Here is a 23,760-nt window from a genome sequence, read left to right on the forward strand (position 1 = left end):
TGTTTGAAAACAAAGACTAAGCATTTAATATTTCCATGACCCTTAGTTTACAGAAAGATGTTACTTTTCATTTGACAGAGGTCAAGAATCAAATTCACTTCAATTAATACAATATTTTTGAAGGATTTTAAAACTGCGCTCTACCACTTAAAAACGAAATTTAAAACATGAATAAAGAAATAAAATATTATTAGAATAATAAAGCAACTAGATAATACTACTATCACTCCATCTTCACAAATTTACAGCTGTGAAAATTTGCCACTGTTCTGTTTTGAACCGTGTTTCATTATTGACTATGTCTTATAATAGCCATTAGAAGTCAGGATCTGAATTCTATGGCCAAATGTCTGCCCTAGACCTACTTGGAAGATTCAGAATAGCCAGAGACGCCGTTTGGACAAAGACAATGTTATCTAATGCAAGTGGCCCTGACCTAAATTAACAAAGAGCAAATGCTGCATCATTCATTTAAAGTTTTACCTCTTGAGGAAGTTCTAGCTTAGAACGGTCAGTTCCTTCTTTTGACTGAAGGCCCATCAGATAAGGGACAGGAGCATCAAGAAAATGTAGCAGAGAAGCAGGGAGGATGGGCACATAAACATGCTGCCACTGAAATGGGAACAGAAGTGTGGTGATGCCTTCAGCCACAGTCATCAGGCGTTGATAATCTGTACAGAACAACAATAACAGAAACGGAGGGGAAGATTCCAAGTCAAAACATAATCACTGCATTCAGCTTAAAAACATCAATTTCCAGAAAAATTGTTGTGCTAAAATCCTAAAGTGCTAAAATTCTTGTGCTACATTCTTGAGCTAAAATGCTTCTTCATGACCACACAGAAAAGAAGTCAGTTCTATCTCACCATAATTAGCTGAAAGGTTTCACTTGAATGATTTTCAGGGGGATATGAGTAGGTGGGAAACATCATCAAACTTTTGTTTATGAAAACACTGGTATGTGAACTGACATTCCTTTAAAATGCAAAGCAAACAAGAACTAATAAAATTGTTCTTGACATTTCTCCCATTGAAAATGTGTAAGAATACTGCCGCCACCACCGCCGCCGCTGCTGCTGCTGCTGCTAGGTCGCTTCAGTCGTGTCCCACTCTGTGAGATCCCATAGACGGTAGCCTACCAGGCTCCCCCGTCCCTGGGATTCTCCAGGCAAGAACACTGGAGTGGGTTGCCATTTCCTTCTCCAAGAATACTGCTATTGATCCCTTTTTATATACACGTATTATCTAAGCAATCCTCAATTCAGAGGCTCTTTTTTTCTTGTATAAATGATCATGGCTATAGCCTATAGTTGTCCTGATTATATTTATTTTAGCCTTCATTTTGGGAATACACACAGTCACACTTCCTAAGTTAACCTCCAACTGAAATTCAGAGACAAAATGGCAAGTTACTGGAAAATTAAAGGGTGCTTTTCTTATTGTTTTGTTTACATGAGCTAATTTATCAAAACTAAAAACTGTCCACAATATTAAAGTGCCTCTTTCCTCCTCACAGTTTTACTGAAATATAATTAACATATAATATTATACTAGTGTTAGGTATATAACATGATAATTTGATATATGCATAAACAGGAAAATATATTACCACAATAAGTTCAGCTAATATTCATTAACTCACATAGTTACAAATGAAGTGCCCTCTAAAACCACTTTGCCATGGATGCTATACATACATACGTCTATTGTTGTTTGTTGTTTAGCTGCTAAGTCTTGTTGGATTCTTTTATGACCGACCCCATGGACTGTAGCCCATCAGGCTGATCTATCCATGGGATTTCCCAGGCAAAAATACTGGAGTGGGTTGCCATTTCCTTCTCCAGGGGATCTTCACAACCCAGGGATAGAACCTGCATTTCCAGCAATTGGCAGGAGCCACCAGTGGTACAGACATATGTCTATAATCCCTATTTAAACCTTTGGAGGCACACATATGTCATAACTTAATTTACAAAGGTAATATTGTGCATACAACACAAACGTGAACTACCTAGGGCAGCACCCTATAATCAGTTAATGTTTATGCAGCAAACTATATGAGTGTCCGAGTATACCCAAAGAATCTAAATAGGGTCACGCTGGTTCAGATCTAATTTTACTAATAAATGAGTTACCAAAAAATGTTTGGTCTTCAGAATGGATATTGTAGAATTGTAATAATTCTCTCACAGAATTCACTGTGCAGAAATATAGTAAAATCTGAGGGAGTAGGCTTTGGGGGAGACTTTTTTAAAAAGTTAAGGGAAATGAGCTGATGCTACTTGGTTCATATCAAACTCAAATAACACCCAACCACACACAAGTAAGATGTTTTCCATTAAAATTTTTCTTGTGTTGTTTTATAATCTGTAAATGGCTACTTTTAATAGTCTACAACAGGATTTTGGTCACGAATTATCATCTACCCACAGCCTACATGTATTTAAAAATTTCCTTATCTGATTCATTATTAAGTGTTAGGTGTAAACCTGCTTAGAAGAGCACTTCTAAAAAATATATACCAGGCAGCTTGAAGGAAGAGGGTGCTTCGTATTTCGTGGGTTGCACAGTGACCTTGCTTGTAGTGGATGGTCCCGTGGGGCTGTTTATGCTCAACAGAACAGCATGGTTCAGCTGTGAGCATCCCATCAGTCTGTGGCAACATGAAGGCTGAGCTGTGAGAGCTACATCAGTTCCTGGGTTTCAGGGTTTTTAAAATTTCTTTCTCAATTATAAGCCAGACACAGGTGAAATGTTCAGGGTTTTAAGCAGTCAGATTGTGTGCCAGTTATCTACTGATCTATTTACTGAGCTCCAAATTCACTCCGCAGGTGGTCTATGAAAATGGACTGGCCAGTTAGCATGTTCTCTTTTACAGTGAGCACACCGTGAGGCTTTGCCAGTAGAGATAACTAGAGAGACACTGCAGGAGGAAGGGCTTCTCTTAATGGTTTTGGAGTACAGTGGATAAGGTGCAGTGTTTTGTGTGCTTTTGTTCCCACTGCATGGCTGATCAGTGGTGTGGATCTGTAAGGACGTCTGATGGTCGTCCACTTTCCTGGCTACACACCTAGAGTGGGCAGTCTCAGTGACTAGGCCCTCTTAATAAGGATAGGGCATACTCATATCTCACAGCGACTGCTCACTTGGACATGGAAGGTTTGTTTTCTGCTTGTCTGACTGAGGATCAGTTCCAGCCCAGGCAACCCACTGGCCTCCACCATCCAATGAGCTGTAACCACACCTTCTTCAATGAAGTATGAACCTTAGCCTTGGGAAGCAGGCCTCCTTCCAAGTTGGTCCTTCCTAGGATACGCTTTAGAGTGTTTTTCATGTCTTTATAGTTACTTTCCTATTATAGCTTAATAATTCTTCACATCACATTCCTCTATTTAAATTACTGTGTGGTTTAACCTGTCTCCTGATTGGACCAATGCTGAAAGGCAGAGGGTTTTAAGCACTCAAATAAAATCCCTAGCAGCTTGGCTACTTTATTTACTGTTAATGGGAAAATGTTTAATCTCAAAGGAAAAATAACTTCTTTAAGGAATGGCAACCAGCCATCTTAGGCTATTTTCTTGCTTTAATTATGGAAAACTTTCACATGGGGAAGTGAAAACAAATTATATGTTTTCCACCTTTCTAGCAGACATGAAAGACTGATATATGTAGTTTATTTTTCCTTCGCCACAATTCTACCCACTTGTTATGTGTGTTCCATGTCTATTCTTCTTTCTAGTTCTGCTTTCTCAAGGACAGTATAAATGCCACATGCTTTTTAATAATGCAGTTACTTAGCAGAAACAAGGCAATTTTTTAACTGAATCAAGAAATAAAAGTTAGTTTTCTCCTCTAAACATTTTTTTTTAATTAAATAACTTAGGAAAATTATTTTTTCTTTGATACTCAACGTGATGAATGTGTAGTAAGTTTCCATATTTAAGATATATCTCAGCTTCATAATTTGGTCCTTTCTTGCCTCATTTCTCACCACCACATATGTAGCCAAATCATATGCTAGCAATTCAGTTCTGAACATGACAGGTCCCTGTGCCTCTGTAATCCTTTCCCTCTGCCCAGGATGTCTCTTTCCCTTGCAGCACCTGGCTAAGTTCCACTTTTTCTTTAGGCAGTGGTTCCTTTGGAAAGCATTCCCTAAATACTTTTTATTGGCACTACAGTCCCTTCCACATGCTTCCACAGCATCCCACCTCTATTTTCATCACAGTAATTATTCCTCCCAGTAAAACTACCAAAATTCTATTATAATTATCTATTTAGGTGTCTCTCCTCTCTTCCCTGTTAACCATCATTTGCTAGAGCACCAATAATCTCAGAGTTTCCAGCACTTGGAACGTGGCCTACTACATAGTGAATGGTCAACAAATGTACACTGAGGAATTATTATGTGAACATCTAAGGCATGTAAAATGAAATAAAACTATTGGACATTATGCTTGACCATGTTTTACAACAAAACACACGGTCAAAAACTTGCCTAGCAGTGGCAAAGGCACAGACCCTGAGATGGCCTGGCCTCTGCTATCTCATCCCTGGGATTTGGCAACTGTCTACCAGCATCACTGTGGAGAATAAGGTCTGCCCTATGGGGACAGTCAAATAACCTGAGGCTGGAACTGAGATTGGGAGCACAGGACCCAGGCTACAGCCTCAGGAGATGGTTGAGTGACACAGGTCAGGTCCAGTGCTGGCTGGTGCAACAGCCCATGGAAAGGCCACGCTTACTGGGGTTTACATATTACGAAGCACTGCCAATAGAGGTGTGAAGATGGTGGTGTCCAGCATACCTTTGGTGAACATCCTGATGAAAGCTGGAAGATTACACATGTACTAACCCAGGGCAGTGACTGGTTACTGACTGAGCCAGACTGGCTTTGAGGCCTTGGACCTGACTAGTTCACATAGATATCTCAAAAGGCAGATTACAAATTCAAATGAGCATTTTAAAAATTACCCTCAATGATGGCTGAAGAGTGAGCTATATTTTGCTTATCAGATTGACAAAGATTAAAAAAGAAAATCACAGCAAAAATGTGGAGGAAATAGTATTCTTATACATCGTCTTATAAAGGCAGCATAAATTGCTAGACCTCCGTACTTGGCAATATTTTTCAAAAGCTTAAAAATAAACAGATCATCTGACCCAGAAAATCTAGTTAATTTATCACATAAATAAACAAAAACATATGTACATGGATGCTTAAAGTGTATAAAGTGTTATTTATAACAGTAAACTATTCACAATATCCTAAGTAACTAACAAAAGGGTTAGATTTATGGCCACTTATATAATGAAATATACTAAAGCTATTAAGAGCATATCTATATTATTACCATGGAAAACCAAAATGTGTTTGACAGCAGTAGGAAGTAGCTAGGTACTAAAAACTTGCTGAAATTCCCCTTAGGGAATTTGGGTACTTTGGGTACATATACCCAGAGAACCACTTAGAACTGGAAATGGAACAACAGACTGGTTCCAAATAGGAAAAGGAGTACATCAAGGCTGTGTATTGTCATCCTGCTTATTTAACTTATATGCAGAGTACATCATGAGAAACGCTGGACTGGAAGAAACACAAGCTGGAATCAAGATTGCTGGGAGAAATATCAATAACCTCAGATATGCAGATGACACCACCCTTATGGCAGAAAGTGAAAGGAACTAAAAAGCCTCTTGATGAAAGTGAAAGAGGAGAGTGAAAAAGTTGGCTTAAAGCTCAACATTCAGAAAACGAAGATCATGGCATCTTGTCCCATCACTTCATGGGAAATAGATGGGGAAACAGGGGAAACAGTGTCAAACTTTATTTTTTTGGACTCCAAAATCACTGCAGATGGTGACTGCAGCCATGAAATTAAAAGACGCTTACTCCTTGGAAGGAAAGTTATGACCCACCTAGATAGCATATTGAAAAGCAGAGACATTACTTTGCCAACAAAGGTCTGTCTAGTCAAGGCTATGGTTTTTCCTGTGGTCATGTATGGATGTGAGAGTTGGGCTGTGAAGAAAGCTGAGCGCTGAAGAATTGATGCTTTTGAACTGTGGTGTTGTAGAAGACTCTTGAGAGTCCCTTGGACTGCAAGAAGATCCAACCAGTGCATCCTAAAGGAGATCATTCCTGGGTGTTCATTGGAAGGACTGGCGCTGAGGCTGAAACTCCAGTACTTTGGCCACCTCATGCAAAGAGCTGACTCACTGGAAAAGACCCTGATGCTGGGAGGGATTGGGGGCAGGAGGAGAAGGGGACGACAGAGGATGAGATGGCTAGATGGCATCACCGACTCAATGCACATGAGTCTGGGTGAACTCTGGGAGTTGGTGATGGACAGGGTAGCCTGGCGTGCTGCAATTCATGGGGTTGCAAAGAGTCGGAGTCAGACACGACTGAGTGACTGAACTGAACTGAACCCAAAGAACTGAAGGGAGAGTGCTAAAGATATAGTCAAATGTCTATGTTTATAGTATCATTATTCACAGTAGCCAAGGTGGAAACAAAATGGGTGAACGGATAAACAAAATGTGGTATATACATATAACGGAATGCTTTTTTGCTTTTCTTTTTAAAAAAATTTATATAATAGAATGTTATTCAGCCTTAAGAAGGAAGGAAATCCTGGCATATGCTACAATGTGGATGAACCTTAAGGACATTATGCTAAATGAAATAAGCGAGTCACAGAAAGACAAATATTGTATAATTCCACTTAAATGAGGTACTTAAAGTAGTCAATTCATAGAAACAAATGAAGAGTGGTGGTTGTCAGGAAGGGACCAAGAGGACTAGGAAATGGGGAGTTACTGTTGAATGGGTATAGAGCTTCAGTTTTGCAAGATAAAAAACCTCTGGAGACTGGTTGCAAAACAATCTAAATATACTTAGTGCAATGTGAATATACTGAATTTTTCACCAAGCAGTAGTTACGATGGTAAATTCATACATCTTATTTTTCTTACTACAATTTTAAAAACTTACTGAATCTAATCTATATGGAAATAATCTGGGAAGTGGAATCCCCCCAAAATGGATCTATAAGAATAAATAATTTGAATCTGACTTGAAAATGATTTTTTGTTTGATATGAGATGACTTTTTAAAGTATATATAGGTTTCAAAGACAAATAGGCTTGCAAAATAGGTAATGAAATATATATTCATTGAAAATTGTTTTCTATATTAAAGGTCTTATTTAATTCATAATTTTAAATGTAACTTCCTATAAATATCTTTATTCATAAAAATATAATTTTCTAACACTCATGTGGAAAGTAGTATCTCTTATTGCTTCAACAATGGTTAAAACAAAAATGAAATATTTACACACATACTGTGTACTTAAATTATTTAATGTAAGTTAAATATAATTGGTAATTGCTGGTAAAAGAGAAAAAAGATCTGCATTATTTCCATTTTTATGTTACTAACAGTTATATTATACCTAGCATTTGTTATATTCTGTAATAACTGTCACAATCTCTTCATTTTTAGTTAAGTGATCTGTTTTAAACATTTCTATTTATGACAGTGTTATGGACTAGGGCTCCAAAACTAATCTATAAAATGGTAAATAAAATAACAATTAAACACCCAGTACATGACCATATGAATTTGCAAAAAAATATAAAGGAAGTCACTGGAGGCCGGGAACAAAATGGGAGCGAGATTTCAGTGTGGTAAAGCTGAAATGTCTGGCTGTCTTTGGAGTGTTTACTGAACTAAGGTGGCCTAGAGCTTCAGTATTACTTTTGTGCATGCTGAGGGATAAAGTTCAAGAAGGGCTAAAATTAAAATGGTAGATCCTCTTGCAAAAAAGTCAGATCTAAAAAGGGCAAAAAACTCAGGGAAAGGAGACCAAGAAAGGAAAAAATGAAACAAAAATGATTACAACAAAAGCTGTATTGCCAATGAAAGTTGTCTGCTCTGGACCTGCCCTGGCCCAGGCCCAGGGAGGAAGGTGGAAAAAAGCCTTCCTGCAAATTCCTATCTACTGGCTAGTTTTCAAAGGTGTTTAGGGCTCTCATGCTATTTGTAAGGCCCAAAGAAAGACTCATAGTGAAAACTATAACTTAAAGTAAACTAATCTGTGTTGCCAGTGAATTCAGGTACTAAACCCTCCCTGAAGGAATAAATCCTCAATCCTCAACTCATGAGATACTGAATTTATGTGAAAAAGCATATAAGATGTGTATGTTTAATGTATTTAAGGGAATTAAGGGAAAAATTAGGAGTAAGACTATTTATAAGACCACTGAAATTAAAATGTCAAAGGAAGGGTTAACTATGGATTAAACATGGGCAAAAGGAGAATAAGGTGAGAGATAAATTAATCAGAATACAGCAAAGAGACAAGACAGAAAAAGAGGTCAAAAGATATGGAAGACTGAGCAAGACAGAGTAACACATTTAATTAAAGTTTCAAGACGATAAAAAAAGAAAAAAGACAGATGGAAGTAAAATTCAGAAAGAAAACTGAGAATTTTCCAAAACTGGTGAGAAATATTAATCCTAGATTTCAGGAAACACAATGAATCACACCAGGACAAATAAAGAAACCCTCATCTAGATAAATCACAGTAAAAATATGGGACACCAAGGACAAACAGAAAATCGTATATAGAGCCAGAATGAAAAAAGATTTCTGGCCAAGGAATGACAATGAGAGTGACTGTAATAAATGACTTCTCATTCAAATGAGAATGGAATGGTTTCAAGAAGATATGGGAATATAATGTGCTAAGAGGGAGAGGAAAACAAACCTTTCAGTACAGAATTTAATATCTAATGAAACCATCTTTCAAAAACAAGGACAAATTTAAAACACTGTTAGATGAACAAAATCTAATAGAGAACGTCACCTCACTTAAGGAACTTGTAAGGATAAACTTTAGGAATAAGGAGACTAATCCCAGAAGAAATATTTATGATACAAAATGGAATGTGAATTTTCAACAAAGAGCAATTATGAGTAAGTTTAAGCAAAATCAAATATAGCAAATAAATATATCTAACTTGCTGCTGCTGCTGCTAAGTCGCATCAGTCGTGTCCGACTCTGTGCCACCCCATAGACGGCAGCCCACCAGGCTTCTCCGTCCCTGGGATTCTCCAGGCAAGAACACTGGAGTGGGTTGCCATTTCCTTCTCCAATGCAGGAAAGTGAAAAGTGAAGGTGAAGTCGCTCAGTTGTGTCCGACTCCTAGCGACCCCATGGACTGCAGCGCACCAGGCTCCTCCGTCCATGGGATTTTCCAGGCAAGAGTACTGGAGTGGGGTGCCATTGCCTTCTCCCATATCTAACTTGAGGGATTATTAAAATTCTGAACAACTATAATAAGTAAGCCATGATGGGGGTGGCTGAAGTCAAAGCATTTTTAGAGTATCTGTATTTTAAAAATTCTTATTAACATAATACTGAGTATTCATGTTAAAATCTCAAAGCTTATCATTAATAGAGGGAAACAGAGCAAATCACATCTACAATAATTAAACTAAAAAAATGAATGAGAAAAATCTTTCAATTATTTCAAAAGAAGGCAAAAAAGAAAAAAAGGAGAAAGGCAAATGGTTAAAATAAATGAAAATTTTAAAATCATTCGAATATTGAATAATGAAAATACCAGATACTAAGACTTCATGGCAAATAGATGGGGAAACATGGAAACAGTGACAGACTTTATTTTTTTGGGCTTCAAAATCACTGCAGACAGTGATTGCAGCCATGAAATTAAAAGACGCTTGCTCCTTGGAAGAAAAGCTATGACCAAGCTAGACAGCGTATTAAAAAGCACAGACATTACTTTGCCAACAAAGGTCTGTCTAGTCAAAGTTATGGTTTTTCCAGTAGTCATGTATGGATGTGAGAGTTGGACTATAGAGAAAGCTGAGCACCGAAGAATTGATGCTTTTGAACTGTGGTGTTGGAGAAGACTCTTGAGAGTCCCTTGGACTGCAAGGAGATCCAACCAGTCCATCCTAAAGGAAATCAGTCCTAAATATTCATTGGAAGGACTGATGCTGAAGCTGAAACTCCAATACTTTGACCACCTGATGCGAAGAACTGACTCATTTGAAAAGACCCTGATGCTGGGAAAGATTGAAGGCGGGAGGAGAAGGGGATGACAGAGGTTGAGATGGTTGGATGGCATCACCGACTCAATGGACATGAGTTTGAGTAAACTCTGGGAGTTCGTGATGGACAGGGAGGCCTGGCGTGCTGTAGTCCATGGAGTTGCAAGGAGTCAGACACAACTGAGTGACTGAACTGAACTGAACTGAAGACTTATAGGGTACAACTAAAACAGCACTCAAACGCTTAAGATGCTAATATTTGGGGTGGGGTGGGCCCAATGCAAATAAAAAACAAAACCATAAATTAATAAAATATAAAATAAAGATACAACAGAAAATACAAACAAAGGTAAAAGTTCTTTATAAAGAGTAGTAAAACTGACACACTTTATGAGAAAATAATCAAGAGAAAAAAGAGAGCAGGCACAAATAAATAACATTAGGGATGAAAAGGGGAACAAAACTACAGACATAGCAGAGATTAAGATGATAAGGAAATATAATTAAGACTTTATGTCAATAAACTGAAAGGTAAGAGAATTTTTCCTAGATAAAACAGAAATAAAAATTGATTCAAGAAGGAATAGGGGGAGCTTCTAGGTTGGTGAACACATTGAGGTGAGGGAGGAGGCCGACCTCCAGGCACAGAAGCTATGTGTTCCTCCTCACATACGTTCTCCTATACATCTCCTCCATTTGGCTGTTTCTGAGTTGTAGCCTTTGTGATAAATGGTGACAGTAAGTAAAGTGCTTCCCTGAGTTCTATGAGCTGCTCTAGTGAATTATGGAGCCTGAAAGAAGGGTCATGGGAAATCCTGAATTCACAGTTGGCTGGACAGAAATGTGGGTAACCTGATCACCCTATTTGTGGCTGGTGACTGAAGTGAGGGCAGTTCTGCAGGACCAAAACTTTAAACCTGATGTTAAATCCAGCTGGTTAGTGTCAGAAGTGAACTGAGTTGCCAGTATCACGTCTGATGGATGTCAGGAAAGAAAAAAACCTCTCACTCAGTGTCAGAAAATGTGGGAGCTAATAGAATGACTTAGGTTTGTAGAAACATGTGGTCTGGGGAGAGAAAGGATGAGAAGCAGGGCAGGATATGAGGAACTGTTGACCCCTGGGAGGCCTCATGGTTAATCACGGTATACAGCAAAAGCTGTGCTGAGATAAATTACTGAAGGTAAAAGTTATCAATGGAATTTATTGATGGATCTAACTCCTGGGGAGTTGTTTCAATGGATGTATAAAGAAACCAGTAAGAAAAAAAGTGACACATGCAATTCCTTGATTGATTTAGCTATAACAGCTAAAACAAAATTAAAAAAGACTGCAAGGTCAAATTTTGTTGCTGGAAAATCTAGCTTCAAAGCTGCCCCCAAAGGGAACAATCATCTGGGGACAAAGGTCACCAAGGTTCACTGTTGGGGGTGGGAAGGGCAAAACCAAGAAACTACTGAGAACAGGGCCTTACTGTGAAGGAACTATCATTTCCTTTGTAGACTGGCACCACCAGCTTCCTGAAGAAGCTTTACTACAGGACTAAGAAAGAAATTTAGGAGCAGTATATTCATTTTTAAATGCTATAGAGTGGAAGGGTTGATGCAGGACCACAGCTAACTATGGGACAATCACAGATGGCTATCCATGACACAGACACCACAGTGGGTTATCCCTGAGAGAACAGCCAGCCTAGTGAACTGGATAAAAGCTACTATGTTTACACAAAGAACAGGGACTGCCTGATTCCCTCTAAAAATGTGAAGTAGAACACCCTAGATGAATTCACCCCATGAGCGGCTTTGCTTTCACTTTTCACTTTCATGCATTGGAGAAGGAAATGGCAACCCACTCCAGTTCTTGCCTGGAGAATCCCAGGGGTGGAGGAGCCTGGTAGGCTGCTGTCTATGGGGTCGCACAGAGTCAGACCTGACTGAAGCGACTTAGCAGCAGCAGAAGAGGAGTGGAAAAAGAGGAAAAAGAAAGGCATCACAGGACTCATCCCAGAAGGATGGAAATCTGTGGATGTTTATTAAGAAATGGGATGAATAAAATGGGCATTGATGGGGTTGAAACAAAGGTCTTTTAAAAAATATATATTTTTACTTATTTATTTGGCTGCCTTGGGCCTTTGTTGCAGCACTCAGGCTTACTAAACCCATGTGGGATCTGAGCTCTTCCATCAGAGATCAAAATCATGTCCCCTGTATTGTAAAGTAGATCCCTAACCACTGGACCACCAGCGAAGTCATTGAAACAAAGGGTTTAACACAGTACTATCTGAGACTGGGTGGATCAAAGGGATCCTGCTGCTGCTGCTGCTGCTGCTGCTAAGTTACTTCAATTGTGTCTGACTCTGTGCTACCCCATAGACGGCAGCCCACCAGGCTCCCCCGTCCCTGGGATTCTCCAGGCAAGAACACTGGAGTGGGTTGCCATTTCCTTCTCCAACGCAGGAAAGTGAAAAGTCAAAGTGAAGTTGCTCAGTCGTGTCCAACTCTTAGCGACCTCATGGACTGCAGCCCACCAGGCTTCTCCGTCCATGGGATTTTCCAGGCAAGAGTACTGGAGTGGGGTGCCATTGCCTTCTCCGGGGACCCTGATAGTACCCTTATATAAAACGGTGTTAAACTAGCTGAGTCTATCTACCCCAGTTTGGACAAATTTAAGACACAAGGAAAGAAATGATTATAATGAGAAACTGTACAGGGTAACAGGCAGATTATTTGAGATGAAGACTGACAAGAAGGACCGAAGTCTCTTGGCTCAAACCCCCTGCTGGCTAAAATCATCAGGGAAGAGAAGTTTCTGGGACTCCTTTACTTGGATGGGACCACATGCACTATGATACCAAAACCTTCTGGTGAAGTCTTAACACAGGCTACAATTAGATTGAGAGAATATGAAAAAAGTTAAGGTTGATTGGATTAAGGTGAAAGTCTGGGTGAAAACTGAATCTTTCAACAGGCTTTGTTGTTGTTGTTCAGTCTCTAAGCTGTGTCCAACTCTCTGCCACCCCATGGACTGCAACACGCCAGGCTTCCCTGTCCTTCACTATCTCCCAGAGTTAGTTCAAACTCATGTCTATTGAGTCAGTGATGCCATTCAACCATCTCATTCTCTGTTGCCCTTTTCTCTGCTTGCCCTTAATCTTTTCCAGAATCAGGGCCTTTTCCAATGAGTCAGCTCTTCACATCAGGTGGCCCAAGTATTGGAGCTTCAGCTTTAGCACTGGTCCTTCTAAGGAATTTTCAGGGTTGATTTCCTTAAGATTAACTGCTTTGATCTGCTTGCAGTCCAAGGGACTCTCAAGAGTCTTCTCCAGCAGCAGAATCTAAAAGCATCAATTCTTCTGTACTCAGCTTTCTTTATGGTCCAACTCTCACATCTATACATGACTACTAGCAAAACTATATGGACCTTTGTCAGCAAAGTCACAAAGTCACAGAGTCACATTTTATATGTTGTCTCTCCATTTTATATGTTGTCTAGGTTGGTCATAGCTTTTCTTTCAAGGAGCAAGAGTCTTTGAATTTCATGGCTGCAGTCACCATCCACAGTGATTTTGGAGCCCAAGGAAATAAAGTCTGTCACTGTTTCCACTTTTCATCCATCTTATTTGCCATAAAGTGATGGGACTGGATACTATGATCTTTGCTTTTGAATGTTGAGTTTGAAGCCAGCTTTTTCACTCTTTTTCACCTTCATCAAGAGGCTCTTTAGTTCCTCTTCACTTTCTGCCATTAGAGTGGTATCATCTGCGTATCTAAGGTTGTTGATATTTCTCCCATCAATCTTGATTCCACCTTGTGAGTCATCCAGCCCAGAATTTCGCATGATGTACTCTGCAATAAGCAGGGTGGCCATATACAGCCTTGATGTACTCCTTTTCCAATTTTGAACCAGTCTGTTGTTCCATGTCTGGTTCTAACTACTGCTTCTTAATCTGCATACACGTTTCTCAGAAGGCAGTAAGACGGTATTTCCATCTCTTGAAGAATTTTCCACAGTTTGCTGTGATCCACACAGTGAAAGGCTTTAGCATAGTCAATGAAGCAGATGTTTTTCATGAATTCTCTTGCCTTTTCTATGATCCAGCAGTTGTCAGCAATTTGATCTCTGGTTCCTCTGCCTTTTCTAAATCCAACTTGTACATCTGGAAGTTCTCCATTCATGGACTGCTGAAGCCAAGCCTGAAGGATTTTGAGCATAATCTTGGTAGTATATGAAATGAGTGCAGCTGTACAGTAATTTGAACATTCTTTGGCATTGCCTTTCTTTGGGACTGGAATGAAAACTGATCTTTTCCAGTGCTGTGGCCATTGCTGAGTTTTCTAAATTTGCTGGCATATTGAGTGCAGCACTTTAAAGGCATCATCCCTTAGGATTTGAAATAGCTCAACTGGAATTCCATCCCCTTCACTAGCTTTGTTCATAGTGATGCTTTCTAAGGCCCACCTGACTTCACACTCCAGGATGTATGGCTCTATGTGAGTGACCACACCATCATGGTTATCCGGGTCATTAAGATCTTTTTTTGTACAGTTCTGTGTATACGTGCCACCTCTTCTTAATATCTTCTTCTTCTGTTAGGTCCTTGCCATTTATACCCTTTTTTTGTGTCCATCTTTCCATGAAATGTTCCCTTGGAATCTCTAATTTTCTTGAAAATATCTCTATTTTTCCCTATTGTATTGTTTTCCTTTATTTCTCTGCATTGTTCACTTAAGAAGGCTTTCTTATCTTTCTTTGCTAGTCTCTGGAATTCTGCATTCAGTTGGCTATATCTTTCCCTTTCTATTTGCCTTCTGCTTCTCTTCTTTTCTCAGCTATTTGTAAGGCCTCCTCAACAACCACTTTGACTTTTTGCATTTCTTTTTCTTGGGGATGGTTTCGATCACTACCTCTTGCACAATGTCCATAGTTCTTCAGGCACTCTGTTTACCAAGTCTAATTCCTTGAATCTATTCATTACCTCCACTGTATAATCATAAGGGATTTGACTTAGGTCATATCTGAATGGCCTAGGCTTTCCTGGTGGCTCAGACAGTAAAGAATCTGCCTACACTGCAGGAGATCCAGGTTTGATCCCTGGGTTGGGAAGACCCCCTGGAGAAGGGAATGGCAACCCACTCCAGTATTCTTTTTTTTTTTTTTTTTTATCCCATATGTTTTGGGGGCTTCCCTGCTATCTCAGATGGTAAAGAATCTGCCTGCAATGCAGCAGATCTGGGTTTGATTCCCGGATCGGGAAGATCCCCTGAAAAAGCGAATGGCAACCCATTCCAGTATTCTTGCCTGGAGAATCCATGAACAGGAGAGCCTGGCGGGCTACAGTCCATGGTATCTTATGCCCATGAGGTCACACAGAGCTGGACATGACTGAACAACTAACACTTTCACATTCACTGAATTGCCTAGCGGTTGTCACTACTTTCTTCAATTCGAGCCTGAAGTTTGAAATAAGGAGCTGGTGATCTGAGCCACAGTCAGCTCCAGGGCTTGTTTTTGTTCACTGTGTAGAGCATCTCCATCTTCGGCTGCAAAGAATATAATCAATCTGATTTCAGTACGGACCATCTGGTGAAGCCCATGTGTAGAGTTGTCCACAGGCTTACTTCAATGGTTTATAGGAATAGATACTATGTCTAAACGGGATAGATACTATCTATAGATACTATACTAAAGATAGACATTATACTAAAGATACTATGTCTTCCCCCAACATAAAACAGATGGCATGTCAACTGCCCTCCAAGCAATATTAATTGGACATCATGCTAAATGAGAACAAGACTGCCTGAGCCCATCCAGTGCTGCAGACAAGAAGCTAGAGTCTGGAGACAAGCTCTGTACAGCAACTCTATAGAGAACACAGACTGGCACTTATGGCAAAAGCCTGTGATTGACTCCCCGTGACAAAAAACAATTGGGATTCTGGACTGGAGAACTTCCATTTGAGAGGCAATCACTAGCCTGCTACTGCATGTTAGTCTAAATTGCCCCTATAAACTGAAAGACAAAATGATACTGAAACCCTATATAATCATGGTGTCTCGGGTGATCAGAAAAACACTCTAATGAGGAAGACAATGCACACAAGAGTTTATATAGAATCTTGTTAGGAGGAAAATACAAGGAGGAGATACAACCAAGAGCTTTTTTTTCCCCAGAGAACTGACTCTGGAACTGAGTGAGGAGGTACCAGATTATATTGTCACTTGGACAGCATAAATACTTCTCAACTGACAAGCATAGAGCTTTTTGGTTATGAGTGACAGATTCAAGGTGAATGGCCATTACTTTGATTGAAGCAGGTAAATACAAATGGGCTCAGTGGGCTGACTTGCATGCTGTTTTCTTAGCAGTGATGGAAGAACTAAACAATGGTTAAAATCCATGCATATGTGTGTGCTAAGTCGCTTCAGTTGTGTTCAACTCTTTGTGGCCCCATGGACTATAGCCCAGCAGGCTTCTCTGTCCATGGATTCTCCTGACAAGAATACTGGAGTGGGTTGCTATGCCCTCCTCCAGGGGATCTCCTGACCCAAGGATCAAACCTGCAGCTCCTGTGCCTCCTGCATTGCAGGCGGATTCTTTACTGCTGAGCCACCTGGGAAACCCAAAAGTACATATGCTTAGGTTTTTACTGACTCATGCACAGTGGAAAACTGGACTACTAAAAGGATGTCTGTGTAAGGTGCAGCCATATGGAAATCCCTCTGGGAATCCACGGACCACATTAAATAGGACATGCTAACGCTCATCAGAAGAATCTGCTTTCAGGTTTGAGAGGTAACTGTGACCCCCAAGTGGACCTTTTGGTACACTCCCTTGAAGTGCCCACCTAGAGGACTTCAGCAATGCAGAGATAGGCTGAATCTATACATAATCTTCTTATAACCTCTGAGGCACAAATTGCCAACAAGAACCATTTTGTCTGCTAACAAGAGAGAGAGAGGCTGCAGATGGCTGTGGGAAGATTCCCCAGAGGGGAAGGCCCTGCTACACATAGCCAGCAAGTAGATTACACTGGATTAATGCCAGAAGCCCTGGTGGGAGGGCTGTAAATGGGTCCTACCAGGAATAGATGCTTCAGACTGGGTTTTGCAGTCTGAAGTAGATGCAAATGCTTAAAATACTAGGAGAGGAGCGGACCAGAAGATACTCTACCAATGTGGGCTGCCAAGTTACACATTTTCAGAGTATGGGACACACATGCTTCACTGCTCACAGTGTCCAACAGTGGGTAAAGAGATACCACATCAAATGGACATACGATGCTGTTTATCACCCTACAGTAATGGCTTAATTGAGAATTAGAACAGGCAGTTGAAACATGTGCTGTCTAAAAGGGTGAGACAGACAAAAGCATAAAGGGCTGACCTATATGCCTTTGCAAGTGTGTAATCACACTCAACTACTATACGGATACCTCTGTGCTTCCCAGGGCAATGCCCTGGGAGACATTTTCATACAACAGGATGACAGACTGAACTAAGCAGTAATAACAATGGGACCAGTAATATGCCAACATTGTCTTAACTGTTAGGATCCTTGTGCTATAAGGGATCACAGTCAAAGACCAGGGAATGGTCTGTGGTATAACAAAAATATTTGACTTTTGTCCCCAGTTGATGATAGTGACAATAATGATGATGATAATGATGACAGAGGAGGAGTGGGAGGGAGATGGGAGAGGAGAAATCACTTCAATTCAGTTCAGTCGCTCAGTCGTGCCCAACTCTTTGCACCCTCATGAACTGCAGCACGCCAGGCCTCCCTGTCCATTACCAACTCCCGGAGTTTACTCAAACTCATGTTCACTGAGTCAGTGATGCCATCCAACCATCTGAGTCAATTCTTTGCATCAGGTGGCCAAAGTATTGGAGTTTCAGCTTCAGTATCAGTCCTTCCAGTGAATAGTCAGGGAATACTGATTCCCTGAATTCAAAGGAAATATTCAAAGGAAATACCGATTTCCTTTAGGATTGACTGGTTGGCTCTCTCGGCTGTCCAAGGGACTCTCCAAGAGTCTTCTCCAACACCACAGTTCAAAAGCGTCAATTCTTCGGCACTCAGCTTTCTTTATAGTCCAACTCTCACATCCTACATGACTACTGGAAAAACCATAGCTTTGACTAGATTGGACCTTTGTTGGCAAAGTAACGTCTCTGCTTTTTAATATGCTGTCTAGCTTGGTCATAGCTTTTCTTCCAAGGAGCAAGCGTCTTTTAATTTCATGGCTGCAGTCACCATCTGCAGTGATTTTGGAGCCCAAAAAGATAAAGTCTCTCACTGTTTCCAATGTTTCCCCTTCTATTTGCCATGAAGTGATGGGACCAGATGCCATGATCATAGTTTTCTGAATGTTGAGTTTTAAGCCAGCTTTTTCACTTTCTTCTTTCACTTTCATCAAGAGGCTCTTTCGTTCTTTGCTTTCTGCCATAAGGGTGGTGTCATCTGCATATCTGAGGTTACTGATATAGAAAAACCTAAATAAACCATTAAAGATACTGCACTGGTACTTAACATCTTTCCAACAAGACCAAAAAGACTGACAGGTTCCCTCAAATAGTCATGGATCAAACAATGACAATCTTAAATGAATTCTTCATTTTATCTTCCAGAGCAAAATGGAATACTTTTCAACTCATTCTATGAAGCTAGAATAATCTTAATACCAAAAACCAGGTAAGATAGTACAAGAAATAAAAATAAGCCAAATCAATAAAATATATAGATGTAAAACTTCTAATCAAAATATTAGCAAGCCGTATGTGAAAACCATGATCAAGGCAGGTTTGTCTCAGGAATATAAGGGCGGAATGTACATTTTTCATCTTACTAAATGATTAAAGTGAGAAAAACAAGATCACCTTACTTGATGCAGAAAGAATACTCAATAATATACAACATGCATTCATGATTTTTAAAAACTTTGAACATGCTAGAGATAAATGAAAAGTCTTTAATTTGGTACAAGATATTTACCAGAAACACCACAGCAAATGTTAAGAGTGAAGCATTAAAAGGATTCTTTTTAACCTCAGGAAAAAGACAGGGATTCCTGTTACTATCAATTCCATTCTGCACAGTACTGAAAAGCCCAGTTAGGACTATAAGACAAGAAAAAAAGAGGTGACAAAGATAGAAAATTAAGAAATAAAACCATCATTATTTGTACCTTATCATTTACTTTGCTGTCATAAATCTTTACCTAGAGACACTAGAGAAAGCCCTTATAAATGGAGAGACATACCATTTTCATGAAGGGGAGGATAATACTCTAAATATGTTAATTGTCTCAAAACTAGATTCAATGAAACTTCAATAAAAAAGAGGTGGTGAAGAGAACTATCCTACAAGATTCTGAGACTTACTGTAAAGCTGTAGTAATTACAACAGTGTGATTTAGTACAGGGAACAAAAAACTGGCAGCATAAACTGACTGTCTAGAAATTCATACAGGAACTTCATATACAGAAACTTATACAAGACAGAGGTGGCACTGCAGATCAGAGTAAAGAAGAATGGTTTATCTAATAACTCGCATAAAATAACTAGCTACAGATATTTCTAAAATATTAAGTTTGATTTCTTACTCACAACATAAACAAAAATTGATTTCTTACAGACTAAGGCCTTACATGCTAAACGTAACTTTAAAACATTTAGGAAAAAATGTAGACCATTTTTATGAACTCAGAATAGAGATCAGATCAGATCAGATCAGTCGCTCAGACGTGTCCGACTCTTTGCAACCCCATGAATCGCAGCATGCCAGGCCTCCCTGTCCATCACCAACTCCCGGAGTTCACTCAGACTCACGTCCATGAGTCAGTGATGCCATCCAGCCATCTCATCCTCTGTCGTCCCCTTCTCCTCCTGCCCCCAACCCCTCCCAGCATCAGAGTCTTTTCCAATGAGTCAACTCTTTGCATGAGGTGGCCAAAGTACTGGAGTTTCAGCTTTAGCATCATTCCTTCCAAAGAAATCCCAGGGCTGATCTCCTTCAGAATGGACTGGTTGGATCTCCTTGCAGTCCAAGGGACTCTCAAGAGTCTTCTCCAACACCAGTTCAAAAGCATCAATTCTTCAGCGCTAGCTTTCTTCACAGTCCAACTCTCACACCCATACATGACCACAGGAAAAACCATAGCCTTGACTACACGGACCTTTGTTGGCAAAGTAATGTCTCTGCTTTTCAATATGCTATCTACTGCTAAGTCACTTCAGTCATGTCCGACTCTGTGCGACCGCAGAGATGGCAGCCCACCAGACTTCCCCGTCCCTGAGATTCTCCAGGCAAGAACACTGGAGTGGGTTGCCATTTCCTTCTCCAATGCATTAAAGTGAAAAGTGAAAGTGAAGTCGCTCAGTCGTGTCCGACTCTAGCGACCTCATGGACTGCAGCCTACCAGGCTCCTCCGTCCATGGGATTTTCCAGGCAAAAGTACTGGAGTGGGGTGCCATTGCCTTCTAGGTTGGTCATAAATTTCTTTCCAAGGAGTACTGCTACTGCTAAGTCGCTTCAGTCGTGTCCGACTCTGTGTGACCCCACAGACGGCAGCCCACCAGGCTCCCCCGTCCCTGGGATTCTCCAGGCAAGAACACTGGAGTGGGTTGCCATTTCCTTCTCCAATGCATAAAAGTGAAAAGTTAAAGTGAAATCACTCAGTCATGTCCGACTCTTAGTGACCCCATGGACTGCAGCCTACTAGGGTCCTCTATCCATGGGATTTTCCAGGCAAGAGTACTGGAGTGGGGTGCCATTGCCTTCTCCGTCCAAGGAGTAAGCATCTTTTAATTTCAATTAAGAGTATCTTAATTCATCAAAAGATCCCTAAAAGAAAATTAGGAACACAAACTGGAAGGAGATATGTGCTAGTCATATAACTGACCAAGTTTCTTGAATATGTAATAAAAATTTATTAAGAAAAATTTCTTAATATTAAGTTTTCATTTACTACAAGGTAAAACTAATAGTATAAAGATACTGGCCTAAGCTGTTAAAATTCTAATGCTTTTTGGATACTGGTCAGGGGAATCAATTTTTTGCCATCAAAATATCAAGTCTGCTTTTATGATTTATCAGCTCCATAATAAATAAGCTATAAAGTTTAGTTGAGCCTAACTAGCAACCTGTGTTTAGAAGGCTCCCAACTTCTTCAAGAAAATTTCAAGCAGCTTCTACTTTCTGAAAATGTTAATTCATGCACAGCTTGCAAAGGGAGGAGAGGGAGAGGAGCACTCTGAAGGCTCACAGGCAGCCAGCGCAGCATGGGCTGTGAGTAACTGCTTATTTCCATTGTGAAGAATCAAAGGATGTAAGCAAGGTCCAAAAGTGTCCTGAGACTTTAATTACTGGTACCAAAAGTTAGACCCTGCTGTTTAAATTCTTTTTATTCTTACACTGTTTCTTTGAAAAGATGATCAGACTCCAATCTTCCCACTGTCTTGCTCCAAGTATTTCTAGGCCTCAAAGAAAAGTACTCTTTTCTGATTCGGGGTTCTAAAAAAGAGTCTTTACCTCTTGGATTTCTTCTCCGCTTAAAATGTCTAGCCAGTTACCACTACAAAGTGACTGTGATTTACACACTCTTGAAACAACAGACTGGATAGATATATATGGGCTGTGGACAAGAATTTCAAATCAGTCTAGAAAGACATCTTCATCACTGAAATCCATCTATACTTTTATTCACTTTGGGTTTTCATAGTAATTGTTCAAGATTTGCAATGTTTTAAAACTGTATGACATCAGTGAACAAGAAATGATCAGATATTATTAAAAACCCTAAATACAGTCAGGAGAAATGAAAAATGGCACCAGAGTACAGATCAACCCAACAACTTTTAATTCATTCCTTTCTTTCTCTAATGGGAGAAGTGAAGTAAAGTGAAGTAAATGTTGCTCAGTCATGTCAGACTCTTTGCAACCCCATGAACTATACAGTCCAAAAAATTCTCCAGGCCAGAATACTGGGGTGGGTAGCCTTTCCCTTATCCAGGGGATCTTCCAAATCCAACAATCAAACCCAGGTCTCCCACATTGCAGGCGGATTCTTTACCAGCTGAGCCACCAGGGAAGCCCAAGAATACTGGAGAGGGTAGCCTGTTCCTTCTCTAGTGGATCTTCCCAACCCATGAATGGAACTGGGATCTCCTGCTGTTAAAATCTGCATTTACACAGATAATCTACAATTATTTAATATGGAACCTTTACAAAAGACCCTCAGAGGTGAGTTTATAATTTAAAAATAAATACTGAAACACAGGGACTTCTCCGGCGGTCCAGTAGTTAAGACTCCCAAGTTTCCACTGTAGGAGGCATGGGTTCAATCCTTAATCGGGGAACTAAGGTCCCATATGCTGGGCAGTGTGGCCAAAAAATAAAAAATAAAATAAAAATAAATAATGAGCTAGATAAGGAGAAGTTAAGTGCAGTGTCCAATACAGCTAACATGTGGGTAAGAATTATGGAGAAAGACAGATCCAAGCCCATTCTCAGCTCTACCACATTACTCAACAGCTACGTGATCTTGGGTAGGTTACTAAACTTCCCTGAGCATTAATTTCCCCCTTCATTAAAAGCATGAAAGTGTGAAAGTGTAGTTGCTCAGTAATGTCTGACTCTTTGCGACCCCACAAACTGTAGCCTACCAGGCTCCTCTGTCCATGGGATTTTCCAGGCAATAGTACTGAGTGCATTGCCATTTCCTTTTCCATTAAAAGCATGGGCAGTAATAACTCACTGTTGAGAGGATTAAGTGTTGGGAGAAAAATCAAAATGTACAAGGCATTTTAACCTAATTAAATTATAATTCCTAATACAAAGTGATTTCTGTGAATGATTAGAAAATTATAAGGTTTTTTTTGTATGACACTTAAAAAAAATATATATATATGTAGAATTCTACAATCTCAGGACTCACTCTTCTCAGCATCAAAGATCAAGTTACAAAAAAAAACCCAAAAACCAACTAAACTCATTTGAGTACAAAAACATGCTAATAAATATTGTCTTCTTAGTTTGAAATTGAAATAAATGTGTAGATATTAATCAACTGTAACTTTTCAACAGACTCCATAAACTAAATGGAATAAGCTAATGAAGTAGACCAGAAAGACAGTGCAAAAGCACCAAGACATAAAGTGCTATTTAAAGTGAAGAGTGAATATGAAGGGTTTTTTTCTTTAAAAAGCATGACTTTCAGTATAAGAGAAAGTTTATTAAGTTCTCAACCCTGAAACAAATGCCTGGACTATTTAACAGTTAGTATTTTAAGTGCAGTAATATGTCAGAGACATTAAAAAGCAGAGACAATACTTTGCTGACAAAGGTCCATCTAGTCAAAGCTGTGGTTTTTCCAGTAGTCATGTAGGATGTGAGAGTTGGACTATAAAGAAAGCTGAGTGCTGAAGAATTGATGCTTTTGAACTGTGGTGTTGAAGAAGACTCTTGAGAGTCCCTTGGACTGCAAGGAGATCCAACCAGTCCATCCTAAAGGAAATCAGTCCTGAATATTCACTGGAAGGACTGATGCTCAAGCTGAAACTCCAATACTTTGGCCACCTGTTGTGAAGAACTGACTCATTGGAAAAGACTCTGATGCTGGGAAAGATTGAGGGCAGGAGGAGAAGGGGACAACAGAGGATGAGATAGCTGG

At 39.8% G+C, this 23,760-nt stretch overlaps 1 protein-coding gene across 3 annotated transcripts in view; it reads right to left on the reverse strand.

Moving 5' to 3' along the window:
• DENND5B (DENN domain containing 5B) overlaps positions 1-23,760 on the reverse strand; it is a 222,235-nt gene that overhangs the window by 82,151 nt on the left and 116,324 nt on the right. For all 3 annotated transcript variants that reach the window (XM_025283467.3, XM_006069091.4, XM_044941315.2), the window contains one exon: positions 484-671. In XM_025283467.3, coding sequence (XP_025139252.2) covers positions 484-671 — 188 coding nt within the window. The remainder of the gene's footprint in view (positions 1-483; positions 672-23,760) is intronic.

The sequence above is a fragment of the Bubalus bubalis genome, chromosome 4 (genome assembly GCF_019923935.1).
Source record: "Bubalus bubalis isolate 160015118507 breed Murrah chromosome 4, NDDB_SH_1, whole genome shotgun sequence".
Lineage (NCBI taxonomy): Eukaryota > Metazoa > Chordata > Mammalia > Artiodactyla > Bovidae > Bubalus > Bubalus bubalis.